The sequence below is a fragment of the Osmerus eperlanus genome, chromosome 14 (genome assembly GCF_963692335.1).
Source record: "Osmerus eperlanus chromosome 14, fOsmEpe2.1, whole genome shotgun sequence".
NCBI classification, from domain to species: domain Eukaryota; kingdom Metazoa; phylum Chordata; class Actinopteri; order Osmeriformes; family Osmeridae; genus Osmerus; species Osmerus eperlanus.
The window spans coordinates 16,474,044-16,501,935 of NC_085031.1; the positions used below are offsets into that span (position 1 = coordinate 16,474,044).

General features: G+C 48.2%; 1 protein-coding gene across 2 annotated transcripts; it reads left to right on the forward strand.

Moving 5' to 3' along the window:
- Positions 1-1,996: 1,996 nt before the first annotated feature.
- ehmt1b (euchromatic histone-lysine N-methyltransferase 1b) lies at positions 1,997-27,835 on the forward strand. Of its 2 annotated transcripts, none has more exons than XM_062478800.1 (25): positions 1,997-2,079; positions 13,076-13,184; positions 13,280-13,791; positions 13,946-14,102; positions 14,636-14,769; positions 14,937-15,098; positions 15,355-15,432; positions 15,510-15,741; positions 16,414-16,808; positions 17,276-17,508; positions 17,882-18,094; positions 18,584-18,666; positions 18,905-19,011; positions 20,132-20,254; positions 20,623-20,724; positions 21,126-21,230; positions 21,395-21,549; positions 21,846-22,010; positions 22,295-22,439; positions 22,696-22,782; positions 23,246-23,352; positions 24,088-24,174; positions 24,691-24,769; positions 25,113-25,288; positions 25,804-27,835. In XM_062478800.1, exons 1-25 carry the CDS (start codon positions 2,059-2,061, stop codon positions 26,195-26,197), a joined length of 4,161 nt encoding a protein of 1,386 aa, XP_062334784.1. In that variant the 5' UTR covers positions 1,997-2,058; the 3' UTR covers positions 26,198-27,835. The 2 variants fall into 2 exon arrangements, with proteins under 2 accessions (XP_062334784.1, XP_062334783.1); XM_062478799.1 differs by lacking the exon at positions 1,997-2,079 and adding an exon at positions 8,377-8,587.
- Positions 27,836-27,892: the final 57 nt, after the last annotated feature.

The window sequence follows — 27,892 nt, forward strand, 5'->3', positions numbered from 1 at the left end:
CTGTTCCCCCTCCCAGGACCCTGTTCCCCCCCCAGGACCCTGTTCCCCCCCAGGACCCTGTTCTCCCCCCAGGACCCTGTTCCCCCTCCCAGGACCCTGTTCCCCCCCCAGGACCCTGTTCCCCCCCAGGACCCTGTTCTCCCCCCCAGGACCCTGTTCCCCACCCAGGACCCTGTTCCCCCCCAGGACCCTGTTCTCTCCCCCCATGACCCTGTCCCCCCCCCCAGGACCCTGTTCTCCCCCCCCCCCCCCAGGACCCTGTTCCCCCCCCCAGGACCCTGTTCTCCCCCAGGACCCTGTTCTCCCCCAGGACCCCCCCCCCCCCCCCTGGACCCTGTTCTCCCCACCCAGGACCCTGTTCCCCCCCAGGACCCCCCCCCCCCCTGGACCCTGTTCTCCCCCCCCCTGGACCCTGTTCTCCGGGCACCTGAGGAATGCTAACACGGCTCTGGAGACCGTGGAGGGCCTTCCCCAACGTATCTGTCCTCTCGGACTGTGGACCCTGAACCTGCTGAGTGATCTTTTTTTGAAACAGTTGAGAAGTAATGACACAAGACGTGCAATTCTGTTGTTTTTTGTTGTTCTGTTTTCTGTCCCCTAAGATTGCTAAAACATCTTGTTCCTTAAGTGACTTCACAATGCCTTTATCAGTTCTCCAGACTCCACTCCTCATCACCAAAGGTACTATAGCTTTATCAAGTCCTTCATGTTTTAGCTTGTTGTTTGTTCTTTTTCCCCTCACATACTGATAAGTGGTGTGTGGTTTTATATTTTTATATTTGTAAACTGTTTTAAGGTGCCTAATAGCACAAAAAAATTGTAGCACCTTGTTGGTCCGTGTACCGTTTGAATTTACCATTTTCAATAAGATTTGTGCAATTGTGTATCAATAAAATTATCACCTGTACTGCCATATCTTCTTTCTCTAAAATATATACAATCTAGCATACAGTCCATATTCACAGGTTATATGTTTACTAACGTATGTTTACTAACTTAACACTATTTTTAGGCACAAGGTGTTTCTAATCACACAGTTGAAAGGAGCTAAACATACAACATTATTTATTAGTAAACAGGCCACACTGACAATATTACACACACAGATCTTAAGTGACAAAACAGGTTCCATAATAGTAGATTGACTACATTACATGCAGTTTCACATTGTATTCTTTTACCAGGTGCTTTTATCTAAAGCAATGACCAAATGATTCATATAGAAAGTAGATGAAAGATCAAAAGTGCAACAGTTTTTCGGTGGTCAGTCAAGGAACGATCTGTACTAGCCACAAAGTAGCTAACCACATCTCAGATGAATGGCTGGGTAACGTGGACGGGATGGGCGTAGTGCTACTTTGTTTATCAACCTCAGGGTGTGTGTGAGAAATCCTGCACGGTTGTATTTGACAGTGTGAAATACAGTATGCAAGTGGGTGAATAGCGGTGAGCAATGAACCATGGCAAAGTTAGCAGTGAGAGACGTGCCAGTATGGGTCGAGCTTCACCTCTGGTTCTCTGTTTACTGCAGCGGTACTTCTGTTGCCATAGAAACTACGATCCCTAAATCCCTGAGCACGAGTGTCACACAAGGACAAGAGACACAGCCTGCAGACATGCTACCTGAATTTAGAAGGGAGCTTAGAGAGGGAGATGACGATGACAAATATGCATCATCATTATAAATTGAGTATGCACATATATATGTATTTATGTAGAAATATAGTCTATTTATAGATAAATATATATGCTGTATTTGTTAAAATTTTTTTTAAAAAGTAATACAAAAATATATAGTCCTATACAAAACAACACTTACCGTCTTGGCTTGAATTATACCGTTTTCGTCATTCGTCATGTTGGCATTTAAACTTCCTATACTGTGGAAAAATAGTTAATAATGCGAAAGGGACAGTCAAAACCAGTTACTTTACTTTGGACAAGTTAGGAGGACATGGCACATAAGAGCGATTATTATGGGAATCAAACGCAGTCGCTTTGCGCTTGCTGTGTCATGACGTATTTGGATGAGTGGGCGGAGACTCAGGCAGAGGAACCATGGCTTCGGTGAGAGCCGAGGTAAGTGCTTCCCATCTATGTCAATCTTAACGCATTGCCATGGTGTTTTTTCACTCAAGAATGCAAGGGGTCATTCATAGCAAGGGCATGTACAGTTTTAGGGTAGAAGACCGGATATGAGTTTATGTTATTATATCTATATTTCAAACTGCCCGCCCGGCACTGTCAATCCATAGACCCCTCTGCTTTTGTGTTGGAAGCGCGTTTGACTGCTTGAATAGCTTGGAGGATGCATTGCCCGAGAACCTGAATAGCTCATACCTAATGAATGAATACCGCTTGTTTGAGCAGTTATACACGTTCCAGGGCCATATAACTATCCGGCTTCAATATACTATTTGTACCTTTTCAAATGGTATTACTAAAACGTTTTTTTTAAATGCCATAGTTATAGCTTGAGTACTTATGCTAAATACAAGCACAATGTGTATTGTCTAGCTATTGTCGGTGGAAAGGACCACTGCACTACATCCACGATGTAGGGATATGTTTTGCTAGCCACTTTCTGCTAACTAGCGCAAGCTTGTAGAAAGCGCTTCGCTGGAAATACTGATGCTAAAGTTGACCAAGTACTCTTGAGGCGGTGAACTGGATTTCATTATATGTATTTGCAGGGTAGATAGCAGGGTCATGAAAGGGTTCACTTGATGATACTGTAAGAGTAGCGCTTGTCCTCTAACTATTTGGTAGCTAGCGAAATAGCGTGTGGTAGCTATGAATGTGATATGATGGTGTAACGACCTGTACAAATGTCTATGCTTGAACTCTATTTTCACAAATATTAAACACTCGACTGTAACTAGTTTGCAACTCTAACTACTGCTCTGTCGGTGAACCGCGAACAGGCCACTAAGCCATTATGCAGAAGTAAACATTTAGCTATATATTGGCTCTTTTTTCACATGCGCCCAAGTAGACACAATGTTCAAAAAAGCTCATAATTTCACTCAGTTTTGTGATTATCAAAGCACCGATATAGCCAACGTTAGAGCTGTTCACATTTGGATAGGAAATGCTTATGTCCGACAGAGGGCGCTCCAGGGCCATCTCACATTCTTACTGTTCTAATATTGCTTGAGATGACGTTGTTGAATGAATTAATGTATCCTAATTGGACCTCAGTTTGTGAAGTTGGAAGCTTGAATTCATTCATCGAAATGTGTTAACCATACCTCCCGCGTCCATATCCATCTTTATATGCTTTCTTTTAGGTCTGTGAGCTGCTTTGCACAGTTAGACAGTATTTGGTGGTGCTGTCAAGTGGGTTGTTGAACCTGTTGTATTATCCTTCATGTTGTCCTTGAAATGTAACAAAAATGCGTTTGGAATCCGTGTATCCCTAGTGACCCAAATGTTGTATTTTTTGGCCGCTTTGAGTGAGGATCAGCCTGACAGTTTGAAAATCACGACGGTTGCCATCAATCTGTTCTTCATAGGGAAAAAGCTTTGGTGCAGAGAGTTAGAACAGCTGGATGATGCATTAAACCAGTTTGATGTTGAAGTTCACGAGAGCCAGTGACTACTTCCACCCCTCTCTCGACACGAGGCTCAGCCAGGAAGGCCTTCATCTTCACTCTCAACCCTGTGAAGCCATGGGCTCCAGTGAGCATGCTCACGGGTGCATAGCAGCACTCCTTCTGGCCAGAGAGGGTACTGCACCACCGGGAGATCAGGCGAGTAGTAGGCCTCTGGCCTTCACAGCAACAACTGCCTGTTTCTATAGCGTCAACTCGGCTCCTCAAAGCCACAGCTTGTCTGCTTACAAAGGTATGCTAAGGAGGGGGGGGGGGGGTCATCTCGGTGGGGGGGTTATACAGCGACCTTGCTGGCCCTCTTGAATTCTATCTTAGGCTAAAGTTCAGCAAGACAATCCTCATTACCTTGTTTCTATAGGAATTACTTTGGTAGTTCAAGCAAGTACGTTAGTGTGTAGTCACCGCTGTTGCTGACTGTACTTCCTGTGGAGGCAGGTTGGATGGCTGTTTGTAGTGATTGTGTTGGTCGGCCCAGTTTCTAATCTGGAATTGTTTAAAGGGAGGATTTATTTTTGGTTAATGTATCTCTGTTGTTTAGCAGAGTCTCAGTTTTAGGTTGTTAAGGGGCATGTTGTTAGGCGCAATCATTGTATTTCCACGCAGCTCACGCCGTTGAAGGGCAAAACCCTCTCAGAAGGTAGAGCTTCAGCGCACTTCCCTGTTGCCTGTTCGGTACGGCAGGCAGGCAGGCAGGGAGGGAACGTCTCCTTCAGGTTGAGTGCGAGTCTACTCTCTGTGACTCTCTGAGTCTGCTCACTCTAACACCCTCAGCTTCCTTCTCTCAGGGAAGGTACAAGTGACAGACTGGACTTCGTTCTGTTCCAGGTGGCATAGACGTGTAGTCATCTCTGATGTCATCTCAGATGTGTTCTCAGGACTTAGTTTGGGTTTTTCCATCCAATCCCAAGAAGGCGATCATACAGGAGGGTTAGAATGTCACCTCAGTACCCTAAACGGAAGGATAGGAAATCTAATAGTCTCAAACGGATGTTCTTAGACGTCTTGATTGGATTAAAGATAAGGTCTTAGTCTCAAAAGCAGCTCCTCTGAGAAGAAGAGATGGGAGAATCGTTTGTATTGTATTCTGAGTCTCATGTCAAGTCTGTCCCTGGAATAGAAGTATGCAGTTCCAACAACAGCTTTTTTCCGGAAAGCCAAATCCAGATGCTCTGTTATTTTACGGTTGACAGATCCCACTTCTCTAACATCTTAATCATAGATCTACTGGAAAATATTGCGTAAGGAGTGGCAAATGTCATTAAAGACAAAATGTGATGTTAGATTGTGACTCAGTAATCGAGACTAATTCAAAAGGATGATATCGTGACTAGGCATGTAGAGAAACAAGGTAACCGCTCCTGACCAATCCCTTATTGTTGTCTCTAGATGTCGTTTCACGAAATGGCTGCAATGTTGTTTTTTTTTCCTCCTCTTCCTTCTCCATGAAGAACAGCAAGGCTCCATCTGGGCATGCTCAGTGAGGGCCATGTCAGAGCTTTCTGTGGAGAGTTGGTCATGTGACCCAGGCAGGGACGCCTGCATGTATGGTAACTGGGGAGCTAGACGTTTGTGTGTGGATCTCTACACTCTCTCTCTTCCTCATCAGTGAAGGCTCCCATTCTTCTCCAGGTACTTCACATTTACATTTAGTCATTTAGCAGATGCTCTTATCCAGAGCGACTTACAGTAAGTACAGGGACATTCCCCTGAGGCAAGTAGGGTGAAGTGCCTTGCCCAAGGACACAACATCATTTGGCACGGCCGGGAATCGAACTGGCAACCTTCTGATTACTAGCCCGATTTCCTCACCGCTCAGCCACCTGACTCCTACTACTTCAGTGGCTCTTTAAGAAAAAGCAGTGTTTTGTTTTCATTTAATTCTCCCCAATTCTCCGGACAGAGACAGAATATGTAGACTATCACATTTTGAGCTTTTAGACCTTAAAAAAAAGAAGCCAGTATGGGAATTTTTCCATCTCCACTCCTTTCTATAGTAACAAATCACCATTGAGGAGAGAATGGACTGGTTTAATGATTGGTGGATCGATCAAGCGATTTAACTGGGTCGTTTGTCTTGAAACGACAGGCTTTTGTCTTTCAACTTGTCAGACACAATATTGGGACAACCAATCCTGGAATGTGGACTTGGCTGGGCGGGCCACAGCTCTCTGTTCATGCCGGAATCGTCCCTTGTAATGTATCCCGGCCTTGATAATGTAGGCCAGACACTGCCCATCTCCCACACGCAAGCTCTGGGCCCACTGAAATAGGATGAAACATCCTTTTAGGTGACTCATCTGAACGGCAGACATCGCCAGTAAAATAGCTGTCTTTGTTTAAAGGCTGCCGTCGGAGACGCCTGTGGTTGAGTGATCGTTTTCTTTGCCAGCATTGAAGCCCAACTGTCAAATGTCCATCTGACACTTAAGTCACAGATCTGAGTTATTTTGTTCTTTGTGTGTTTTTGGTGCGCATGCATGGGCTCTTTGTGATGCACAAGGCTCAGCTAATAAGAGATGTTCATTAAATGTTCCTCTGACAAGGGGTTGTTTTCTCTCTTATGTGTTGTCACTTCCACTGTGTCAACTGCAAGATCCTGTAACATCCTGGCCCTGCACTCCACATTGTTCTTCTCTGTTTTCGAATCACTTTCGGTCTCAAGAAGGAACTTGACTCCTGAACAAACTGTGAAATTCTACCTAATTTAATGACCCAACATGTGTAAGGTTGTGTGTTCCATTGGGGTGTTTGGTTGTGAGTGAAGGGACTGCTTTAAGCTGGAATCCTGCCTTGCTGCCTGGCAGTTTACAAAGCTTCAAAATGGCTGACATTACATCGACTGAGCATGCTCAGTATAGGCTGACTATGTCTACTAAGCTATGGTGACAAAACCTTCCAAACCTCCACAGCACGAAGCCAGCATTACAAAAGAGGGCTGTACAGGGCTGACGTGTTAAATTAAAAAAACAAAATAACTTAGTCTTTTGCTGAAACTGTCTTTTCATTGACTTGAGGAAGAATCCCTGATTAACTTTGAAGGACTTTGGATGTACTTTTAGTGTCCTTATCCCAAAACGACCCCCTCGATAGCTAACCTACATAGTTGTGGAGTTCAGACAGGCACTGTCATGTGATCAAGGTGTGAACTACAGACTGGGAATGATATTAGAATTCTCCCGAGTTGAGAGATATTTAGAGCAAAACTGTTTCAGCATGTCTGAATCCGACCCCTACACTTCCGAATGTAACTGTGCTTAACGCATTGTTCTTTTACAGTCAGTAAGCATTCTGAATAGTGGAATTTCTTTCGACGTTTGTCATGCTTTATTGAATAGTTTGTAAGTGAAGTGTGACAGGAGAGGCAGGGGGAGAGGCAGGGGGAGAGGCAGGGGGAGAGGCAGGGGGAGAGGCAGGGGGAGAGGCAGGGGGAGAGGCAGGGGGAGAGGCAGGGGGAGAGGCAGGGGGAGAGGCAGGGGGAGAGGCAGGGGGAGAGGCAGGGGGAGAGGCAGGGGGAGAGGCAGGGGGAGAGGCAGGGGGAGAGGCAGGGGGAGAGGCAGGGGGAGAGGCAGGGGGAGAGGCAGGGGGAGAGGCAGGGGGAGAGGCAGGGAGAGGCAGGGAGAGGCAGGGAGAGGCAGGGAGAGGCAGAGAGAGGCAGAGAGAGGCAGAGAGAGGCAGAGAGAGGCAGAGAGAGACAGAGAGAGACAGAGAGAGACAGAGAGAGACAGAGAGAGACAGAGAGAGACAGAGAGAGACAGAGAGAGACAGAGAGAGACAGAGAGAGACAGAGAGAGACAGAGAGAGACAGAGAGAGACAGAGAGAGACATGTAGCAAGAGCCAAGGCCGGATTGGAACCCCGGCCGCTGCACTCAGGCCTACCGGGGCGACCCCTGTAGTGGAACATGTTCATAAGTGAGAGTCAGTTGGCTGAGCGGTGAGGGAGTCGGGCTAGTAATCTGAAGGTTGCCAGTTCGATTCCCGGCCGTGCCAAATGACGTTGTGTCCTTGGGCAAGGCACTTCACCCTACTTGCCTCGGGGGGAATGTCCCTGTACTTACTGTAAGTCGCTCTGGATAAGAGCGTCTGCTAAATGTAAATGTAAATAAGTTGTTAGTTTGATTCTCTCGGCCCAGCTCCATCTGCGTCACGCTCCTCTCTGGAAACCTCTTCCTTCCGTGATCGTGCCACCAGGCCACAATCACGGCACAGTCCCCATTTCAAACAGGAATATCTCAACGATCCTCTTCCTCAACCCTGCATTTACGATAAAGTATGCAGCTGGTTCACCTGTCTGTTGCGATTGAGCTGATATCATCGTGTTGTCTGCAACGGCTCCCAGCCCTGGGGCCTGGTGGAGATAAGAGGCTGTTGGTAGGGTGGAGGTGGCGATGGAGTTATCTAACCCTGCTCCCCCTATCCGCTTCAGCGAGGGGTAAACTAATGAAGACCCATGGCTCCTCCAGCCTCCACCTCACTGTTCCACGGCCTCCCTAAACACCAACCGCTTTTTATTCTATTTTCTTCCTCCTCCCCCTTTTTTTCTTTCTTTCTCTATAAGCAGCTCCTGAAATGGCCGTTCGTTCGTTGGCGCTAAGGTCTTTAAGCATTCGAGGGGGAGCCAGGGGAGGGGAAGAAAGGAAAAAAAAGGGAAGCCATTGAAATTCGAACTGACTGGGCATGCTCTGTGGTTGCCCTCCGTGCAGAGCTACCGACAGAGGGAGCTGTGGGGTCACATGACCGACGAGGTGAATGTGTGCATGCGGAGAGAGGAAGGAAGAGGAACGGTCTGTTCGAGACTCCCGCTCGCTCGCTCGCTCGCTCTCTCACTCTCTCTCTCTTGCTCTCTCTCTCTTTCTCTCTTGCTCGCTCTCTCTCTCTCTCTCTCTCTCTCTCTCTCTCTCTCTCTCTCTCTCTTGCTCTCTCTCTCTGTGTCTGCCTCAACCTCTCCTTCTCAATGGAGGCCAACAGAAAGCAGGTATGATGCTTGCTGCAAGCGCACATTTCATCAGTGAGAAAGAGGCATTAATGTGCTCTTTCCCCATTGTTGGTGCTGAATGGTCTGCTTTGTAGGCGGGTTGGGTTTCTGTGTTTCAATGTCTCGGATGTAGATGCTCTTTTTACCAGAGATTTTTCCTTGTGTCATTGGTTGCTTACTCCTCTGAGACTCGTGGCCTGGTCAGAGTTTGTCATGAAGGCCTTTTCAGCCTGCTTCATCCTACTGCTTTTCAGGAATTCCTCAGGCTTTCTTTCTTTCTATTGAAGCCCACATTTAAGCTGTGTTACCGGGTAGAAACGGGACAGTTTAAGATTCTTCATGGATTGGTCCAGGCTTTCGGCGAAAGGGACTCATTGGCCACACCTGAAGCAGTGACGGGACCGAAGGGATGGGTCTGGTTGCGTTTTGGGCTGTGGTGTTCTGGAAAGATCCTTTTGAAATCGGTGACTGTCTTCTGTTCCTTAATGCCAGGTTCCTCTTCAAACCCTGATTCTTCAGATCCTTTATTGTATTTTTAAAAATTATTATTCCATAATCCCTCACTCTCTGTCACTAGCTGTCTATCTCTCTAAACGAGCTGTCTGTCTCTCTAAACGAGCTGTCTGTCTCTAACGAGCTGTCTATCTCTGTCACTAGCTGTCTGTCTCTCTAAACGAGCTGTCTGTCTCTAACGAGCTGTCTATCTCTGTCACTAGCTGTCTATCTCTCTAAACGAGCTGTCTGTCTCTAACGAGCTGTCTATCTCTGTCACTAGCTGTTTCTCACTGACTCAACCTCTTCCTCAAAAGCAGAAGAGGTTTCCCCTGGGCGACATCCCATATGATCACGAGCATGTCTGCCCACATGCTGCTGGTCTGTTGGGGTGGGGTGGGGGTGGGGGTGGGGTGGGGGTGGGGGTGTGGGTGGGTGGTTTGGAGGTCGTCCACCTAACGAAAAAGCGAATTTAACTATAAACGGCACGTTTTCTGCAAGACTATAGCCAAAAGTATCTTTATATCTCCATAGCCTGCACGTCATTGTCATAAAACATGTAGACTGTTTTTTGGCTGCGGTGCTTGGCAGAAGCACGGCCATGCTAAGATGCTACTGCCTGTTTACTCATCTGGCTTAACTATGTAGAAATGTTTCAGGATTTTTTTTGTTGTCTTTATTGTGTGGTAGCTCAGAGTCCACAGGTGTAGATCAGGATTCTCAACCCCCAGCCCCCCCCCCCCCTCTCTTCCCAAATCCATGCTAGTCGGTCCACCATGTCCCCCATCTAGTGGTTAAAAATCAGCAGTTGGTACGTAGTGTCAGTAAACAATCTGGTTACGAAATGGCGGAGATCTGCAGACGGCCCTTTTTCTCTCCCCTCCCCCTCCCTTTCTTTCTCCAACATGCAGTTCCTGCTCTGACCAGCAGGGGGAAAGCTGAGGACTCACAGATGTACAGTTGTAGGAGGTTTCTGCAGTTCGCGAGAGGGGGTGGGGGGGGGGGGGACACGGACGGACTAAAGGGCTCCTCTCCCTCTCTTACCTCCGTCTGGCGTAGATCTTTGTAATCGTCCACGCCTGAGCTAGCTGGCCTTGTAGTCCTGACAAGACCAAGGAACCTCTGACGGCAGGCTCTGACAGTCCACCTGCTTCCCCTCCTCTCTGCAGCTCAGCAAGGCTCCTCTTCCAGATCTGGCTGTTGAAAGATGTCTTGAAAGAGAATAACGTACATCATCAGACACGCCTGCATGTTGTTTTGGATCCTAGAGACAATAAATACAAGGGGGGGGGGGTGTTTCCTCTGAAGGCAGAGGAGTTGTTCTGAAGACTTTCTGTGCATCAACTATCAATGATTTGCAAATCTACTGCGATGTGAGGCCCTGGAAGGGTTTAGGAAATGCTGTGGGGAATCCTTCTATATTTCCTCTTTAAACATGCCTCCAATAGCAAACCTGCCTCCTCCCTGAGTTGTGGGAGCCCACACTGAGTACAGGTTGGGAACTGATTGTCCTCGGACCTCTCCTGCTCTGATTTAGAACAGCACCTTGCATTTTTGCGGGCTGGGCATATTGTTGTGGGATTCTTCTTGAACCGAAATGTACTTCTGTATGGAAAACATCTCTGTCAGACGTGCACCCAGTCCAGAGTGCATGACTGAAGGTGAAAGCCTTCCTGTGAAAGTCATTGTGAGTCTTCCCTGTTGTCCCAAGTCTCTGATCATATGTGTCAAGGACCGATATCTACAAGGAATTGTCTGGGATAAGGCTGAAGGTAAACTCTTAAACAAGGGGTTTCTGTCACCAGTCCAGAGCCTGTGGCTCCAGACCGCTTCAGTTTTTGATGGTGGCAGGGTGCCAAGACGGTTGTCGGTGCGTCGTGGGGCACATGTCTGCGGGGTTTGGAGAGGGAGGTGTCTGAGCAAGTCAGGTGGCTGAGCGGTTAGGGAATCGGGCTAGTAATCTGAAGGTTGCCAGTTCGATTCCCGGCCGTGCCAAATGGCGTTGTGTCCCTGGGCAAGGCACTTCACCCTACCTATCTCGGGGGAATGTCCCTGTACTTACTGTAAGTCGCTCTGGATAAGAGCGTCTGCTAAATGACTAAATGTAAAATGTGTCTGGAGACAGCTGGTGACCGGGCTAGGCTAGGCTGAAACCTTCTCCAGAACAGGAGTACAACCTTTACACAACATTTACATTTACACATTTAGTCATTTAGCAGACGCTCTTATCCAGAGCGACTTACAGTAAGTACAGGGACATCTCCCCGAGGCAAGTAGGGTGAAGTGTCTTGCCCAAGGACACAACGTCATTTGGCACGGCTGGGAATCGAACTGGCAACCTTCAGATTACTAGCCCAACTCCCTAACCGCTCAGCTATCTGACTCCCTCAACAACAACAACAATCGGTGTCTTTTACTGTGAAGCGGCACCCCTGGAGGACACTGAGAGAAGCAGTGTTGAAGCAGGAGCCACCTTAAAAGCTGACACTTTCTGGTGGTTGCAGAGGCAGGTGTCTGGTGAGGCGACCAATCAGAAGGCAGGAGTGAGGAGTGACGTGGCTGGGGGCGGGCTGCTAAAGGGGGGAGGGGGTAGATGCTGAACATCCTGTCGGCGCTGAACCTTCTGACCTGCTCCGTCTTCTCAGCTGTGGTATTCAGTTTGCCAGACTCACAAGTTGGAATCCCCGAGCTTTTGAAGAGGTAGATCTGTTTTTTTTGCTGCGTGAAGTCTTCTGTGTTTCCCTGGAGTCAGCATTTCACAAGGCTGTCTGTCTGTTTGGCCTGCTGTTTCATTATTATATTTTTTTCCAAAGTTAGAACCATGTAGGTCTGTTGCTGTGGACCGGAAACTTGATAAATAAAGTGTTTCAGTGTGAAAAGGGCATAGGGTTAGGCTATTCTTTTGTTTGTGTTGGGTTGTTCCCGTAAGGATAAGGAGCTAAATCAGATGAGGGAGTCAGATGGCTGAGTGGTGAGGGAGTCGGGCTAGTAATCTGAAGGTTGCCAGTTCGATTCCCAGCCGTGCCAAATTACGTTGTGTCCTTGGGCAAGGCACTTCACCCTACTTGCCTCGGGGGGAATGTCCCTGTACTTACTGTAAGTCGCTCTGGATAAGAGCGTCTGCTAAATGACTAAATGTAAAAATGGAAATGTAAGGATAAGGAGCTAAATCAAATCCTTTTTATTGTCATTCAACCATATAGGCTACACTGAAAGTCTTGAGTGCGGTTCCAAGCAGTAAAGCAATTACTAGCTATATACTAACACAGTTTACACATTGTACAATATACACTGTACATTATCACCAGACACAATTTTGTGGTCTAGCTTTGTTCCTTTACCTAAAGATAAAGAAGCATGCCAGACTTGATCTCGAGTTGTTTGTTTAGCATATGGGAAATGCAAGCAAAGAAGATTACCTGAACCAAAGGGTTCTCCTCAAGTGGTTGGGTGCAGGGGGTGTTCAGTCATAAAGCCAATGTTGGAGAGGTTGACATAGAGAGAGAAACAGATGTGTGGGGAGAGAGCAGGAGAGAGGGAGAGAGCAACAGTCAGGGTGATTAGCTCAGAGTCGTTAAGAGCTTCCCTGTAAAGGGTTTGATTATGCAAATAACTCTTATCCTCCTCCTGGGGCTGTTAGTCCTTCCCAATGATGTTATCTACTGGACACCATGTGGGGAACTTCCCATTGGACCAGTCACAAACTTATGTTTACCCTTTAAGAATTATTGTTTGGTGTTCTACCTCTTGATTGGCCTCGCCCCTGTTTGAAGCTACCCACAATCCTGGTAGTGTTCCTAAGTCTTTGGTTGTCAAGTTGCCAGCAATACTATATGCTGTTGTCCTAACGATCCAACAGCAGTGAAATCCGCTGTAGGCGACACCTTTACTAGCTGGAAATTAACTATGTGTCATTAACATTTTTATTTGTATAGCCCTTTTTGACAGTGTCACAGAGGGCTTCACATATACCCATAAAACATCTTCTCCCATCAGCCCACAGGTGTGGGTAAGAGTGTGGGCCGAGGGGGACCGGCTGCGGAGAAGATGGAGTCCACCGGGGGGAGAGAGGAGGAGGAGGAGGAGGAGGAGGAGGAAGAAGGAGGTGGGTTTGTCTCCCGAGATATCAGACAGGCTGACGTCCAACAGACGTCCATGAGACTGACTGACGTGTGTGTGTGTGTGTGTGACTCCTCACAGAGAGAGACAAGAAGGCCACAGCCAGGCTAGCATCGTCTCCCAGGCCGGAGGCGGAGCTAAACGGAACCTGCGACATCACAAAGGCGGGCGCCAGGCACCAGAGCCCCGCCTCCTACCCCTCCCCTAGCAACAGCTCCCAGCCGGTCGCCGAGAACGGCTTGTTGGACCTGGAGCCGCCCCCTCACGGCTCCCTCACGGGCAGCAACGGATACATCCTCAGCAAGCAGCAGGAGGGCGCGTTGGGTTTGGCGTTAGGGGCCGCCCCACACAGGACTAGCTGGTCGCCTTCGGGCACCGCAACAGGGGTGGAACACACGGACAAATCCCTCCCGCCCTCGGCAGCCGGGCGCGGCCCGTCTCTGGGAGTACCGAGGGGTGAGCCTGGTATGGGAACCGCGTCAGAGCAGGGGCCCACAGAGACTGAAAATGGCACCTCTCCTGGGCATCCACCTACCGCAGTACACAGAGCACGCAAGACCATGTCCAGACCTGCCTCGAACCAGACACTAAAGGTATCCCTCAACCCTGCAGTCACAAGGAATGAGCGGGTCATGGAATTTGTCGACTTATATAGTCGCCGATCGCCCTTTTCGTGACACAAGTTTGAGTTGTGGGTTCTCCTGCTGTTGCTACATGCTGTTTTTTTGTTTTCTTTGTCTTCTCCAGCTTTTAAACAGGGAATTAAAAGAACCAAATAGTGCGAAAGAGGAGAGCCGGGTAGGACCAGAGGTCGACAAACCTCCTCCACCGCCTTCCTCCCAGAACCAGCTACCTCAGAGCCAAAACAACCTGCCCAGTGCCCCTCCATCCAAACCCACGGCGGGTACGATTTTTTACCGACATACTGGGATACGCAGTCAGGACAGCTGTTTGGTTAACATGACTTCTACTCTATTTTAGTATATTCTATTCTAGTCAATTCAATAGTATATTCTATTCTATCGTTTCCCGTTCTGTTTCTTTTTCCGTTCTATTGTATTGTGTTCCGTTCTATTGTATTGTGTTCCATTCTATTGTATTGTGTTCTGTTCTATTGTATAGTATTCTAGGTCACTGAGATGAGTGTGTAGAACGTTGCGGAGGTCTTCTTCACCTGCAGCGCTCTCTGCAGCGCTGTCTTCTTCACCCGTTTCCTCTGCAGCGCTGTCTTTTTCACCTGTTTCCTCTGCAACGCTGTCTTTTTCACCTGTTTCCTCTGCAGCGCTGTCTTCTTCACCTGTTTCCTCTCTGCAACGCTGTCTTCTTCACCTGTTTCCTCTGCAACGCTGTCTTCACCTGTTTCCTCTCTGCAGCGCTGTCTTCTTCACCTGTTTCCTCTCTGCAGCGCTGTCTTCTTCACCTGTTTCCTCTCTGCAGCGCTGGCGTTCAGGAAGAAGAAGAGGAAGATGGGAACGTACAGCCTGATTCCCAAGAAGAAGACCAAGGGATTGCGTCAGAGGACCATGCTGGAGATGTTCACAGAGATCCAGCAGTCTGCAGAGGGGCCCCAGGTCTCTGCTCACGTACACCATATCCTCACAAGCAGAGGCTCTTAGAAACCAGAGCTCGGAGAAAAGACCCATCTTGGTTTGAATGTCAAAAAACTCTGTGGCCGCCGACACGACGGGCTCTTCTAAGACCTTCTGAAACGGTTCCTCTCCTTCTGTGGCCCCCGTAGCCCAAGGAAGAAGCCCACCTGAACGGGGAGAGGATGGAGAACACCTGGGAGGAGGACGAGTGGGAGGAGGAGTCTGAGGAGGAGGAGGAGGAGGAGGAGCAGGCCAGGGAAGGAGGCGTCGCCGCCCAGGAGAGGAGACTTACAGCAGGTCCAACTTCTCAGGTTGGAAGCCCTTTTACCATAAAGACCCGTCCTGCTTAAAACAAATAAATATAGATACAATCCAGCGGGCCTTTGTCATTTTCAATAGACTTCAAGTCAATGGCTTTATTCGATAGAATTTGTCCAATAAATGGCTTCATTGGGTTGAATTTTTCACCTTTTTGTGAAAGTATCTTTAGTCGGATGTTGAATTGGATTGTGGGTGATGGCTTGTTGTTGGAGCTGAAAGGTCTGTTTTCCTGTTTCCTGTGTGCAGGGGGAGCTGGGAGAGGAGCAGTTCTCCGAGGACTCGGGTGAGGAGGAAGGAGAAGACGAGGACACCGAGTCGGACCTGGTAAACTCTCACGACTTTAACGAGGTGCCGTGATCACACTGATAGCTCCTCTGACACGCGGTTCTGCTCTTCCAAAGAGTTCCGAATCCAGCTTGAAGAAGAAACTCAAGAAGAAAGCCAAGGGGGACAGTGTCTGGCTTCGGCCCTCCAGGAAACGCAAGAAGAAGCTCAAGTCCAAGACTGAGCTACGCACGTACGGCCTGTCCCAGCCTCAGACCCAGCCCGGCTTCAGTGAGGAGTACTCAGAAGTGCCCCTGGAGTACCTCAACCTCCCAGCCCAGGAGAAGCTGCTCTCCCCCTGGGGCCCCGGTGAGACACCTTGGGGAGATGGGGTTGTTGTTTAAGAGGGGAGGTAGAGTGGATGTGAAGGTCCTTGGTCAGGGTGTTATTTTCTCCCGTGCACTGACATGTCCAAGCGCTCAGTAGGAGGAAGACTACAGCTGTGCTGAGTGAGGCCGCTCTGTCTCGCTCTGTCCCCGCTGGGCAGAATGAGTCATCACAGCAGCATGGCGCCATCGCCCCCTCCTGGGAGAACCGAGAAGTGCTATTAGAAGACCACATGATTTAGTTATATTTGATGGCGTTCTTATTAGCATATTGTAATGCCAAACTAGACAGTGAACATTGAAATGGTTTGTTTTAATGGTAATTATTGTGCAGATTTATGTAGGTTAAATATGTGTATACAAGTTATCTAGGTTTACATTGGGTTCTATATGTTTATTATGGGGGGGAATCTTTTGCTACCTTACAATTCGAATCGATTCTAGGGGTCACGATTCGATAAAAAATGGAATCGTTTTTTTTTGTTGAAATTTATGAATTGATGTGAATCGCTTAGAAGACTGAATCACGATTCAAATGTGAACGCGATTTTTTTCCCCCCCACCCCTAATGTTTATATAGGTACCCAGTATAAATGCACGTAGTGTTGTGAAACTAAAGGCACCGCGGGGTGGCCTGCCTCTATCTCTGCCTCAGGTGTGTCGCAAGCGGCGTCGGGCCCTGACGCCGACCCGGCCCAGGAGCTCCCGCTCTGCAGCTGCCGCATGGAGACGCCCAAGACCCGCGAGATCCTCACGCTGGCCGACAGGAAGTGCATGGCCACGGACAGGAAGTGCATGGCCACGGACAGGAAGTGCATGGCCACGGACAGGAAGTGCATGGCCACGGACAGGAAGTGCATGGCCACGGACAGGAAGTGCATGGCCACGGACAGCGTGGACGGCCTGCTGAGCCGTTGCCATGGCGCCGTGCTGAAACAGCAGATGATGAGGCCGTCCAACTCCGTCCAGCTTCTGGCGCTGTGTGAGGACCACCGGGGGGGCATGGTCAAGCACCAGTGCTGCCCAGGATGTGGCTTCTTCTGCAGGGCCGTGAGTACCTGGTGTCCCCCCCTGGGCCTGGAGGGTTGGGGGTAGGGGAGATGCATAGTGAGAGTCAGAGGAGGAAGGTCCTGTTTGGTATTTTTATAAGTGTGTGTGTGTGTGTGTGTGTGTATAATCTACTGTATATGTATACATGTAAACAGTACGGTGGGAAATTCTTAGGCACCCAAGGTTTTTTAGTTTTTTTTAATAAAAATAAAATGTCTTCTCCATTTGTCAGGTAGAATAAAGTGCATTGTTGAGAATTTACTCACAGTACTGTATATTATATATATTTAACATATATATATATATATATATATATATATATACTATATATTTACTAAGCATTCATTCACATATATGATAATACTATGTGATTAGGCTTGAGCATGACTGTGGGGTAGGGTTCCTCGCCGTGCACCAGGGTCCTCGTCGTGCTCCAGGGTACTGAGTTGTTCCTGACGTTCCCCCAGGGAACCTTCATGGAGTGCCAGCCGGACGTCAGCATCTCCCACCGGTTCCACCTGTCCTGCGCGTCCGTGCTGAAGGGCCAGAGCTTCTGCCCCCACTGTGGAGAGGAGGCCAGCAAGGCCAAGGAGGTCACCATCGCCAAGGCCGACACCACTTCCACCGTGGCCCAGGCGCCCCTGCACGGGCCAGCCACGCCCGGGGCCCTGGAGGGCAGGGCGGACACCACCACTGGAGGGTAGGTGGGGGGTGTTGGGTGGAGGGGGCTGGGAGGAGGGAGGAAGGTGGGGGGTCTAGTGGGGGCCTTAGGGGGGGAGAGAGGAGGGGGCTGGGAGGAGGTGGAGGAGGACTGCAAGGATGGGTGTGGTAAGTAGAGGGAAGGTAAGGAGAGAGATGTTGTCTTTATAATCAAAACTTATTATATGACCTTAACATTATTAAAGGTAATAAAATGTACCTTGATTATCTGCTCACTTTCCATGTGCACCACTTGTATATCATCTTGGATAAAGGCTTCTGTTAAATTAATCAAATGCAGCTTATAATCCCCATCTTGCCTGTTAGTCCTCGTGCGATGGTCGTAGTGACCTGTGCCGTGGTTTCCCCCTCAGGCCGTCCCGTCTCTCTGTGGGAGCAGAGCAGAGCGGCCGAGCCGACAGCTCTCTGCCTGGCCCTCCTGGGGGTCTGCTGCTGGAGGCCTTTCCCCCTGCCGGAGGCTCCCGAGCTGGGGCCCTGGTGGTGGGGGTGGGGCTGGGCGGCGTGGCCCCCACCGGAGCCCCTAAGGAAACCCTGGAGAGCATCCTCCAGGCCCTGGACACGGAGAAGTGAGACGCCAAGTTAGAAACGTCAGCTAAATGTGTAAAATGTAAAATAGACCAATATAAGGGCAGGTTTAGAGTGCTGTTCCGTATGCTTAACTATCCTGATTTATCCTTTGTTTTGGTTGTAACCGTTTTATGTTCCCGTGTGTGTGTGTGTGTGTGTGTGTGTGTGTGTGTGTGTGTGTGTGTGTGTGTGTGTGTGTGTGTGTGTGTGTGTGTGTGTGTGTGTGTGTGTGTGTGTGTGTGTGTGTGTGTGTGTGTGTGTGTGTGTGTGTGTGTGTGTGTGTGTGTGTGTGTGTGTGTGTGTGTGTGTGTGTGTGTGTGTGTGTGTGTGTGTGTGTGTGTGTGTGTGTGCCGTGTGTGTGTGCCGTGTGTGTGTGCCGTGTGTGTGTGCCGTGTGTGTGTGCCGTGTGTGTGTGCCGTGTGTGTGTGCCGTGTGTGTGTGCCGTGTGTGCCGTGTGTGCCGTGTGTGCCGTGTGTGTCGTGTGTCAGGCCTAAAAAGCTGCGGTTCCACCCCAAGCAGCTTTACGTCTCGGCCAAACAGGGAGAACTCCAGAAGGTTCTACTCATGCTTGGTGAGGACATCTCCATCAGGATGATGACACCATTTGATCAAAGTGTATAACTGCCTTTGGCCTTGATTTGAAAGACTTACATTGAAGATAAACAACTCCCGTGCCCCCTATGTGCACCTTTTGAATTTCATAATAAAAGTCTTTCTGAACAAGTTAAAAGTATATGTATCTGCCTGATAGATTAGTTTTCCTCCAATGGATGAGTCTATCTGATATCTAATCTTTGTCTGTCCACCAGTCGATGGAATTGACCCCAACTTCAAGATGGAAACCCAGAACAAGCGCACCCCTCTCCACGTCTCCGCAGAAGCGGGCCACCAGGAGATCTGCCACCTGTTGGTCCAGGTGAGCCACACATCGCAACCAGGAAGTGAATGCTGGGTTCTCAAGCACTTCCACCCGGGGTTTTAGCCATCGACAGTCAGCCTCCACGCCTCTCTTAAGTGACCTCTGACCCCTGCTGCTCAGGTTGTCTGTTATCACTCATTATCCTCTCCCTCCACTGCCGAGTCCTCTTGCTGTTTAACGACCTCTGACCTCTCCTGTTCAGGAAGTATGTGATCATAAGCATAGATATATATAAACACTAGATGTCTTACAGTGGAGTCTAGAACGTCCGCACATGGCGGCCATCTTGCTACAGTCAACTCGCTCACCCATAACATTGTGTTGGTGCTACATGTACTTTTTAAATGACCATAACTTGCTCAATTTTCAGCCGATTTTGAAACGGTTTGGTTTGTTATCAACGTCAGAGATGTCGTTATGCCACTGCATACTTCTATTCTATTTTTTTTTACATAACATAATTATTCATGCAGTGGCATACCGACATCTCTGACGTTGATAACAAACCAAACCGTTTCAAAATCGGTTGAAAATTGAGCAAGTTATGGTCATTTAAAAAGTACATGTAGCATCAACACAATGTTATGGGTGAGCGAGTTGACTGTAGCAAGATGGCCGCCATGTGCGGACATTCGACTCCGTTGTCCGGCAACGCGGACGAGACATCTAGTGTTTATATATATATCTATGATCATAAGTATCATCTCTCTCCGCTTTCAAGACTCCCTTCTCGTGGCATGAGGCAACAATCACTTCAGTTGATCCGTGTAGCTAGTTGAGTAGCTAGGTGCATGATGTGAGGTCAGTCGGTCTCCCAACTATCTCCGCAGATCCTGATTCTTATCTGTATGACAAGCTTACCGATAAGACATTTGATGTCACAATCGAAGGAGTAACTTCAACTGTTGTTTGCGTCTGCTAAATGACTAAATGTTTGCAAAATTTGGACGCAAAATTCCATCTTTATTCTCTTTATTCATCGCTCTGGATAAGAGCGTCTGCTAAATGACTAAATGTTTGCAAAATGTGGACGCAAAATTCCATCTTTATTCAGCCGTTAGTGGTGAATATTCCCGGAAAGATCCAGCATGTTTTGTCCGCGTGCCGTCCCCGCCAGGCCGGTGCGAACCTGAACATCTGTGACGAGGACCAGCGCACCCCACTGATGGAGGCGTGCGAGAACAACCACCTGGAGACCGTCAGCTACCTGCTGAAGGCCGGCGCCGGGGCCGCGCACAAGGTACGCCAGACTGGACAGAGCAGTGGCTCCCAACCCTGGTCCTCAGGTACCCTCTGTCCTGCCTGTTTTAGATGTTCCCCTGCTCCAACACATCTGATTCAATTGAATGGGTCGTTATCCAGCTCTGCAGAAGCCTGCTTATGACCATTTATTTGAATCAGGTGTGTTAGAGCAGGGAAACATCTAATACAGGTAGGACAGGGTGCCCTGAGGACCAGGGTTGGGAACCACTGGGATAGAGCACTTAGTTCTGTTGTGTTTTGTGTAACAGTTATTGTTATATAAAGCCTGCTGTTATGTTGATTTCACCTTGTTTTTTGTTGTTGAACTTCTTGTCATTATTCTCAAGTGTGATTTGTGTTCTCTAGGATGTGGAAGGGTTCACATGTCTCCATCTAGCTGCAAAGATCGGGCATTACAACATCGTGGAGCACCTTCTGTCCACCAGACTGGTGGACATCAACTGTCAGGTCTGTGGACTATGATGCGCTTCCTCCAAGGGAAAATCATTCAAACGTTTCCATATGTGAAACCTTTCTGCTCCGATACTAGGCCTAGCTTTTGCGGATTCTATGTTGTCTGCGTTGCACCTCCGACAAATGTATAGATTAAATGTGTATATAAATGTAATATATAATATGCACAATACTTTGCTAAAGTTTCAGGCACTGCACTGCGGAAGTATGAAGGTGCAATGTTGAGAAACGTTTTTAGTAATTCAATTTCATTATAAAAAATTCAATAAAAATAATTGTGCCTGAGGGCTTTTGCATAGTACTGTATGTAAACTTTAGATTGTACATACAGTGTTAGTGTACCAGGTGGTAGGTGAGTGATGCCGGGTGTTCACGTGTTGTGAAACCTTGTCTAGGATGACGGCGGGTGGACAGCCATGATCTGGGCGACCGAGTACAAACACCTGGACCAGGTGAAGCTGCTCCTATCTAAGGGGGCGGACATCTACATTAGGGACAAGGTGTGGAGGGGGTCCATGAAGAGATGTTGGAACCGCAACACGGTTTTTGACCTCATCATGACCTTCCTTGGAATAAAAAAAACATCGTTTATTTTTACGTCTGTGTGCATCTATGTGTGTGTGTTTATCTGTGTGTGTGTTCCTTGGTTCTCCGGGGGGTGTAGGAGGAGAACATCTGCCTCCACTGGGCAGCGTTTTCTGGCAGTGTGGAGATAGCTGAGCTGCTGCTGGAGGCACGCTGTGACCTCCACGCCGTCAACGTCCACGGAGACTCCCCGCTGCACATCGCTGCGAGGGAGAACCGTCTGGAGTGTGTCACGTGAGTCTGAACCTGGGGGCGGGACCTCAGAACCTGGGGCGGGAACTCAGAACCTGGGGGAGGGACCTCAGAACCTGGGGGAGGGACCTCAGAACTTGGGGGCGGGACCTCAGAACCTGGGGGCCAGTCCTCAGAACTTGGGGGCCGGACCTCAGAACTTGAGGGCGGGACCTCAGAAAATGGGCCGGACCTAGGGGGTGAAGAGACTGTCGTTCACCGCTGGGTGAGGTGCCAGTGAGTGCGCTGGCGGAGCCAGACAAACGTGGCTGAACTTCTTCTCGTCTCCCGGGCGCCAGGCTGTTCCTGGACCGCGGTGCCGATGTGAACCTGAAGAACCGCGAGGGGGAGACGCCCCCAGACTGCTGCAGCCATAGCTCCAGGGTGTGGCTGGCCCTGCAGGTCAACAGGAGGGAGGTGGAGGCACGCAGCAACACACCTGGGGAGGAGAGGACTCTCAACAGGTAGGATCTCTGTCTTTCTTCTATCTCTCTGCCTCTTCTCTCTCTTTCTGTGTCTTGTCTTTCTGTCTCTCTCTTTCTGTCGATCTGTTTCTGTCTCCCTTCTTCCTCTCTCTCTCTTTCTCTGTCTATATTTGTATCTTCTGTTTCTCTCTCTCCCCCTCCTGTAACCCGAGGCAGTGTACCAGCCATCTCGTGTACTTAACGGTATCTTCCCGTCAGAGTGGTTATTGTTATTCATGCTGTTTCAGCATTCAGCTCACCTGTCTCCCTCCGGCTCTCTACAGAGACATAGCCAGAGGCTACGAGAGAGTTCCGGTGCCATGTGTGAACTCTGTGGACAGCGAACCCTGTCCAGACAACTACAAGTACGTCCCTGTCAACTGTGTCACGTCCCCCATGAACATCGACAAGAACATCACGCATCTGCAGGTGAGCTGCACGCGCACAGGCCAGCCCTGGCACAGGCCGGCCCTGGCACAAGCCGGCCCTGGCACAGGCCGGCCCTGGCACAGGCCAGCCCCTCGCACCCAACTGGAACGCAGGTGCTGGGGGGGACTAGGATGGCACAGCAGTGAAAATTAACTCTTATCTCCATCCCTCTCTCCTTCCCTCCATCCCTCTCTCCCTCCCCCCTGTTTCTCTTTCCCTCCATCCCTCCCCCCCCTCTCTCTCTCCCTTCCTCCAGTACTGTGTGTGTAAGGACGACTGTTCATCAAGCAGCTGTATGTGTGGGCAGCTCAGCCTTCGCTGCTGGTATGACAAGGTAAGACTGCTGGTATGACAAGGTAAGACTGCTGGTATGACAAGGTAAGACTGCTGGTATGACAAGGTAAGACTGCTGGTATGACAAGGTTAGACTGCTGGTATGACAAGGTAAGACTGCTGGTATGACAAGGTAATACTGCTGGTATGACAAGGTAATACTGCTGGTATGACAAGGTTAGACTGCTGGTATGACAAGGTAAGACTGCTAGTATGACAAGGTAAAACTGGACAATGTCACTGTTAGTCTGTAAACCCAAACAGTTGTCTGTGAACAGGAAAAGGGGAATTATGTCTCAATAAAACATCAATGTAGTAGTTAATGGGAACCAGATCAATGATTAATGAAAAGGGCCTTTAAATTCAAATGTAGGTGACAGGCCACATGGTTTGTGATTTAATTCAGAAGCTCTGATGCACTCATGGACTTAGTAATTAATCCCAGCAGGTCTAATGCTTCATCGGAGGGTCACCTGCTGCCAGAGTTCTGCCTCGAGGAACCGCCTCTCATATTTGAATGTAACCATGCCTGTTCCTGCTGGAGAAACTGCAAGAACCGCGTGGTGCAGAACGGATTGAGGTACCGATCACAACCAGGGCTCAAAATGAATCCCGTCGTCCCGGGGATGATGAAAAATAGTTTAGAAAAAAAAGTTTTTCAAACCTATAAAAACTTTTTTCAAAACCTTTTTTTTTAAATACAATTTCAACCTTTCAAAACTTTTTCTTCAAAAATATTTTTCAAAACTTTTTCTTCTAAAATATTTTTCAAACCTTTAAACTTTGTTACAAACCTTTCAACACTTGTTTTCATAAATATTTTTTTTACCTTTAGAAACTTTTTTTATAAAGTGTTAACAGCCCCACCATGAAACAAGCAAGACAATTGTGTATTCTATTGTGTATGTATTCACATTGAAATTCAGACATTGATTTGAGCCCCACAACTGTATGGATTACTTAGATAGTGTTGCAAATAACCTAGACCCATTGTCAGAATGTCAAAATGCAAAAACACAAGAATTTACATTTTGGGTCAGGTTCAGTTTGGGACGGTTCAGTTTGCACTTCGGGGTGGTACTGGGAGAGTGAGGAAAACAGTTAGTTGTGAGCCTTGATCACAACTGAGCTCAACTCTACCTCCAGTACTGGCCACTACGTTTTTCCTCTATTGAAAAAAAAACAAGTGATTTTTAATTTATTATTGACAATTTATTAACCTACAGTGCATAATTGTTCAAGTATGTGCCCTGTAGGCATTTCGTGAACATATGAGGTGAAAGGAAGGAAGATAATGCTTCTTTCTCTCCCTCAGGGTTCGTCTTCAGCTCTTCAGGACCGTTCAGAAGGGTTGGGGTGTCCGGGCTCTGCAGGACATACCCCGGGGGACGTTTGTGTGCGAGTACGTCCTGCTGTTCCACATCTGTTGGCCATGTTTGTTCCACCTCTGTCGGCCATGTTTGTTCCCCCTCTGTCGGCCATGTTTGTTCCCCCTCTGTCGGCCATGTTTGTTCCACCTCTGTCGGCCATGTTTGTTCCCCCTCTGTCGGCCATGTTTGTTCCCCCTCTGTCGGCCATGTTTGTTCCCCCTCTGTCGGCCATGTTTGTTCCACCTCTGTCGGCCATGTTTGTTCCCCCTCTGTCGGCCATGTTTGTTCCACCTCTGTCGGCCATGTTTGTTCCCCCTCTGTCGGCCATGTTTGTTCCCCCTCTGTCGGCCATGTTTGTTCCCCCTCTGTCGGCCATGTTTGTTCCACCTCTGTCGGCCATGTTTGTTCCCCCTCTGTCGGCCATGTTTGTTCCCCCTCTGTCGGCCATGTTTGTTCCACCTCTGTTGGCCATGTTTGTCATCTGAAGTCATTGACGTGGAACGGCGACATGCTGTTCGTGAGGGTAATCGGTGACTTCCTGTGTGCAGGTACGTGGGAGAGATCATCTCGGATGTAGATGCGGACGTCCGCGACAACGACTCGTACCTGTTCAACCTGGACAGCAAGGTGAGTGTCTTCAGAGCAAAACGGTCTAACTGGACCAGTAAAGAAGTGAGAAAAAAAAAACAAAAAAAAAATAACCTTCAGCGCTTCAGACTGCAGGTCGATTCTGCAGGAGGGTTTTAATCACATTGAGAGTGATGAAGATATTTTTTTTTTTTTAAACACTCCTTTTTAACAGACCTTTTCATTCCTGTCTCTGAATGGTCACCCTTTAATAGATTATGAAACACTTTCACTCCCCTCTCTCTTTCTCAGTTTACCAGGTGTTCTCTCCCCTTTGCCATCTGTGCGTTTAAAACACCTTCATCGATTTCCCCCCCGGCTGTTTATTTATGTTTTCCGGCAGGTGGGTGACGCGTACTGCATCGACGCCCGTTTCTATGGCAACATCAGCCGGTTCATCAACCACACGTGCGAGCCCAACCTGTTTCCATGTCGCGTGTTCACCACGCACCAGGACCTGCGCTTCCCCCACATAGCCTTCTTCGCCTGTGAGAACATCAAGGCCGGAGAAGAGCTTGGGTGAGGCCAAACTACAAGATGTAATGATATATATATAAGGGAGGGAGATCCGAGGGAGTCCGATGGCTGAGCGGTTAGAGTATCGGGCAGTTAATCAGAAGGTTGCCGGTTCGATTCTCGGCCGTGCAAATTATGTTGTGTCCTTGGGCAAGGCACTTCACCCTACTTGCCTCAGGGGAATGTCCCTGTACTTTACTGTAAGTCGCTCTGGATAAGAGCGTCTGCTAAATGACTAAATGTAAATGTAGGAGACGGCTGGGAATCGAACTGGTAACCTTCAGATTACTAGCCCGACTCCCTCACCACTCAGCCATCTGACTCCTGCTAAATGACTGAATGTGAATATAATCTCATGTGAAAATCTGATGTGTCCTGATCTGGTATGCCGGTTTTTGGATTTTAGAGCCGGAAAAATTAATCCATCATGAATTCATTTTGGAGCCTTATAATTGGGATGTCGTCACTAAAACCTGTTGTCGTTTTTGATCTAATACTTCCTTGATTCCCTCTACCAGGTTCGACTATGGAGAGAGTTTCTGGGACATCAAGGGGAAGCACTTCAGCTGCGAGTGTGGTGCTACCAAGTGCAAGCACTCTGCGGCGGCCATCGCCTCTCTTCAGGCGGACAGCACACCCGAAGACCCCCAGCAGCCCAGCGCCCTACCAGACACCAGCTCCTCCACCACCCCCTCTAGTCCGCCCTCAGCCCCGCCCTCAGCCCCGCCCTCAGCCCCGCCCTCAGCGCCGCCCTCAGCCCCACCCTCAGCCCCGCCCTCAGCTCTCACCCCTACCAGGACCACCAGGCCAGGGGAGATTCCCTCTCCACTCTCCACTGAACACAAACCCAACCCCAGGGCCAATGCTGTCCACTTCCCCAGCAGTCGTCCTCCGCTCCCCAGGCCACTATGATGGACCGTCTCCATCCGGCCTATGGAGGCCTGTCACAGACAGACCCGATGCACTATCACCCCCCCACAGAGACCCCCCCCCCAACCTCTCCACCACACTCCCACTTACAACCATCAGCTCCTCACCAGCACAAACTCTTTCAAAACTTCTATTCGAACTCTTCTTGGTGCGACACATTTGACAGAAATAACTTGTGTGTGTCTTGCGCACCTCAATGAGTGTACAGATGCTGTGGCATGCGTGCGCCGCGCGTGCGTGTGAGAGTAAGTCCCTGTGTTTTCGCTATTTTAAGCCTCCCTCTTGGTAGTATCATCCTGGGAGGACTGTGTTCCTTGTTGCTGGTCTGAGTCTGGGGTGTACTGAACCAGGATATTCTTCTGATCTGCAGGATGCACCTGTTGCATGCTGGGTTTTCTTATCCTCTCACCAAACCACAGAAGAAAACTACACCCTCCAGTTTCTAACTTTTTTGTGTTTTTACCTCATGTTATTTTTTGATTAAGAAAGAGACAGTTGAGGGGGGGGGGGCATTTTTCAACACATCTTTTACAGGTCATCCTCTTTCTCTAATATTTGTAATAGGAAAATTGTGGTTAGTGCCAGATATGTGTATATTATAAAACCAGTCATTTCACCAATCATTTGTATTTGAATAATCTAATTTACAATCTGAAAATGTGATGCACATGTTTAGGTTATTTTATGCTGAACACCTTCTGAGGTTAAGTTTCAAATGACCTTTAAGCGCTTTCACATGAAATTAATGTAGATCTGAGGACGATGAAAATCTAGTGGAGTCAAACAGACGGGGAGTGTACAGTGAAGACCATTCCAATCATTTCTATCCAGACAGGAGCATATTAAAGGCAAGGAGAGTTTCAATGGCTATTTACTATTTACGTGTTGCTATAAAGACCCGTATATTAAGCATGGCTTCCCATGAAATGGCCTTGTTGTTGAGGGTGTTGTGGTTTAGAAAGGGGAGCAAACGTGGAGTGTTACTGGTCTTCCAACTTTAGTGTGTGACTAGGACTGACATGACCGATTTGTACAGTTTGTACCATACATACCATACCGTTCCTGCAAAACAGGTGGATATTTCACTTTTTGGTTGATTCAGCAGAATTTCCAACCAAGCATGTTTATGGGGATGACTCACGAGTCACAAATCATTAATTTACGACAATTATGGAGGGATCAACTGGTTAAACGCTAATAGGGTAAAACGAAAGCAAATGGTGCTGTCAATGGTTCTCTCATTTTAATGTTGTATTGCTTCAAAAGTTAATACAAGTTGTAAAGTATGCTGATTTTGTTTTTTTTACACATTTAAATTTAACTTTGCTTTTCCTTTTTTTTTTTTTTTTTACCTGTAGCTACTGTAGTTAGCCTGTTTCAATTTTGTTCCATGAATTAATGTTGATGGAAACCTACGCATTTATCTCCCTGTCTAATTAAATGTGGTTAGTTAGGCCTATGGTAGTGATTCTTGTGTACATTTTCTGCAAGCTTTGAATACAGAAATGGTAATAAAAATGACCATGACTTACTTTCTGTTACATATTTCTGGACTGAGACATCCATACAATTTGGTTGTACCTTTCTTTTTCAATAAATTTACTACTAGTGGATTTTGTTTGCATATCTACAGTTTCATTTTTCATTCCTAACCTAATGTTTCAGTATAACCCATAA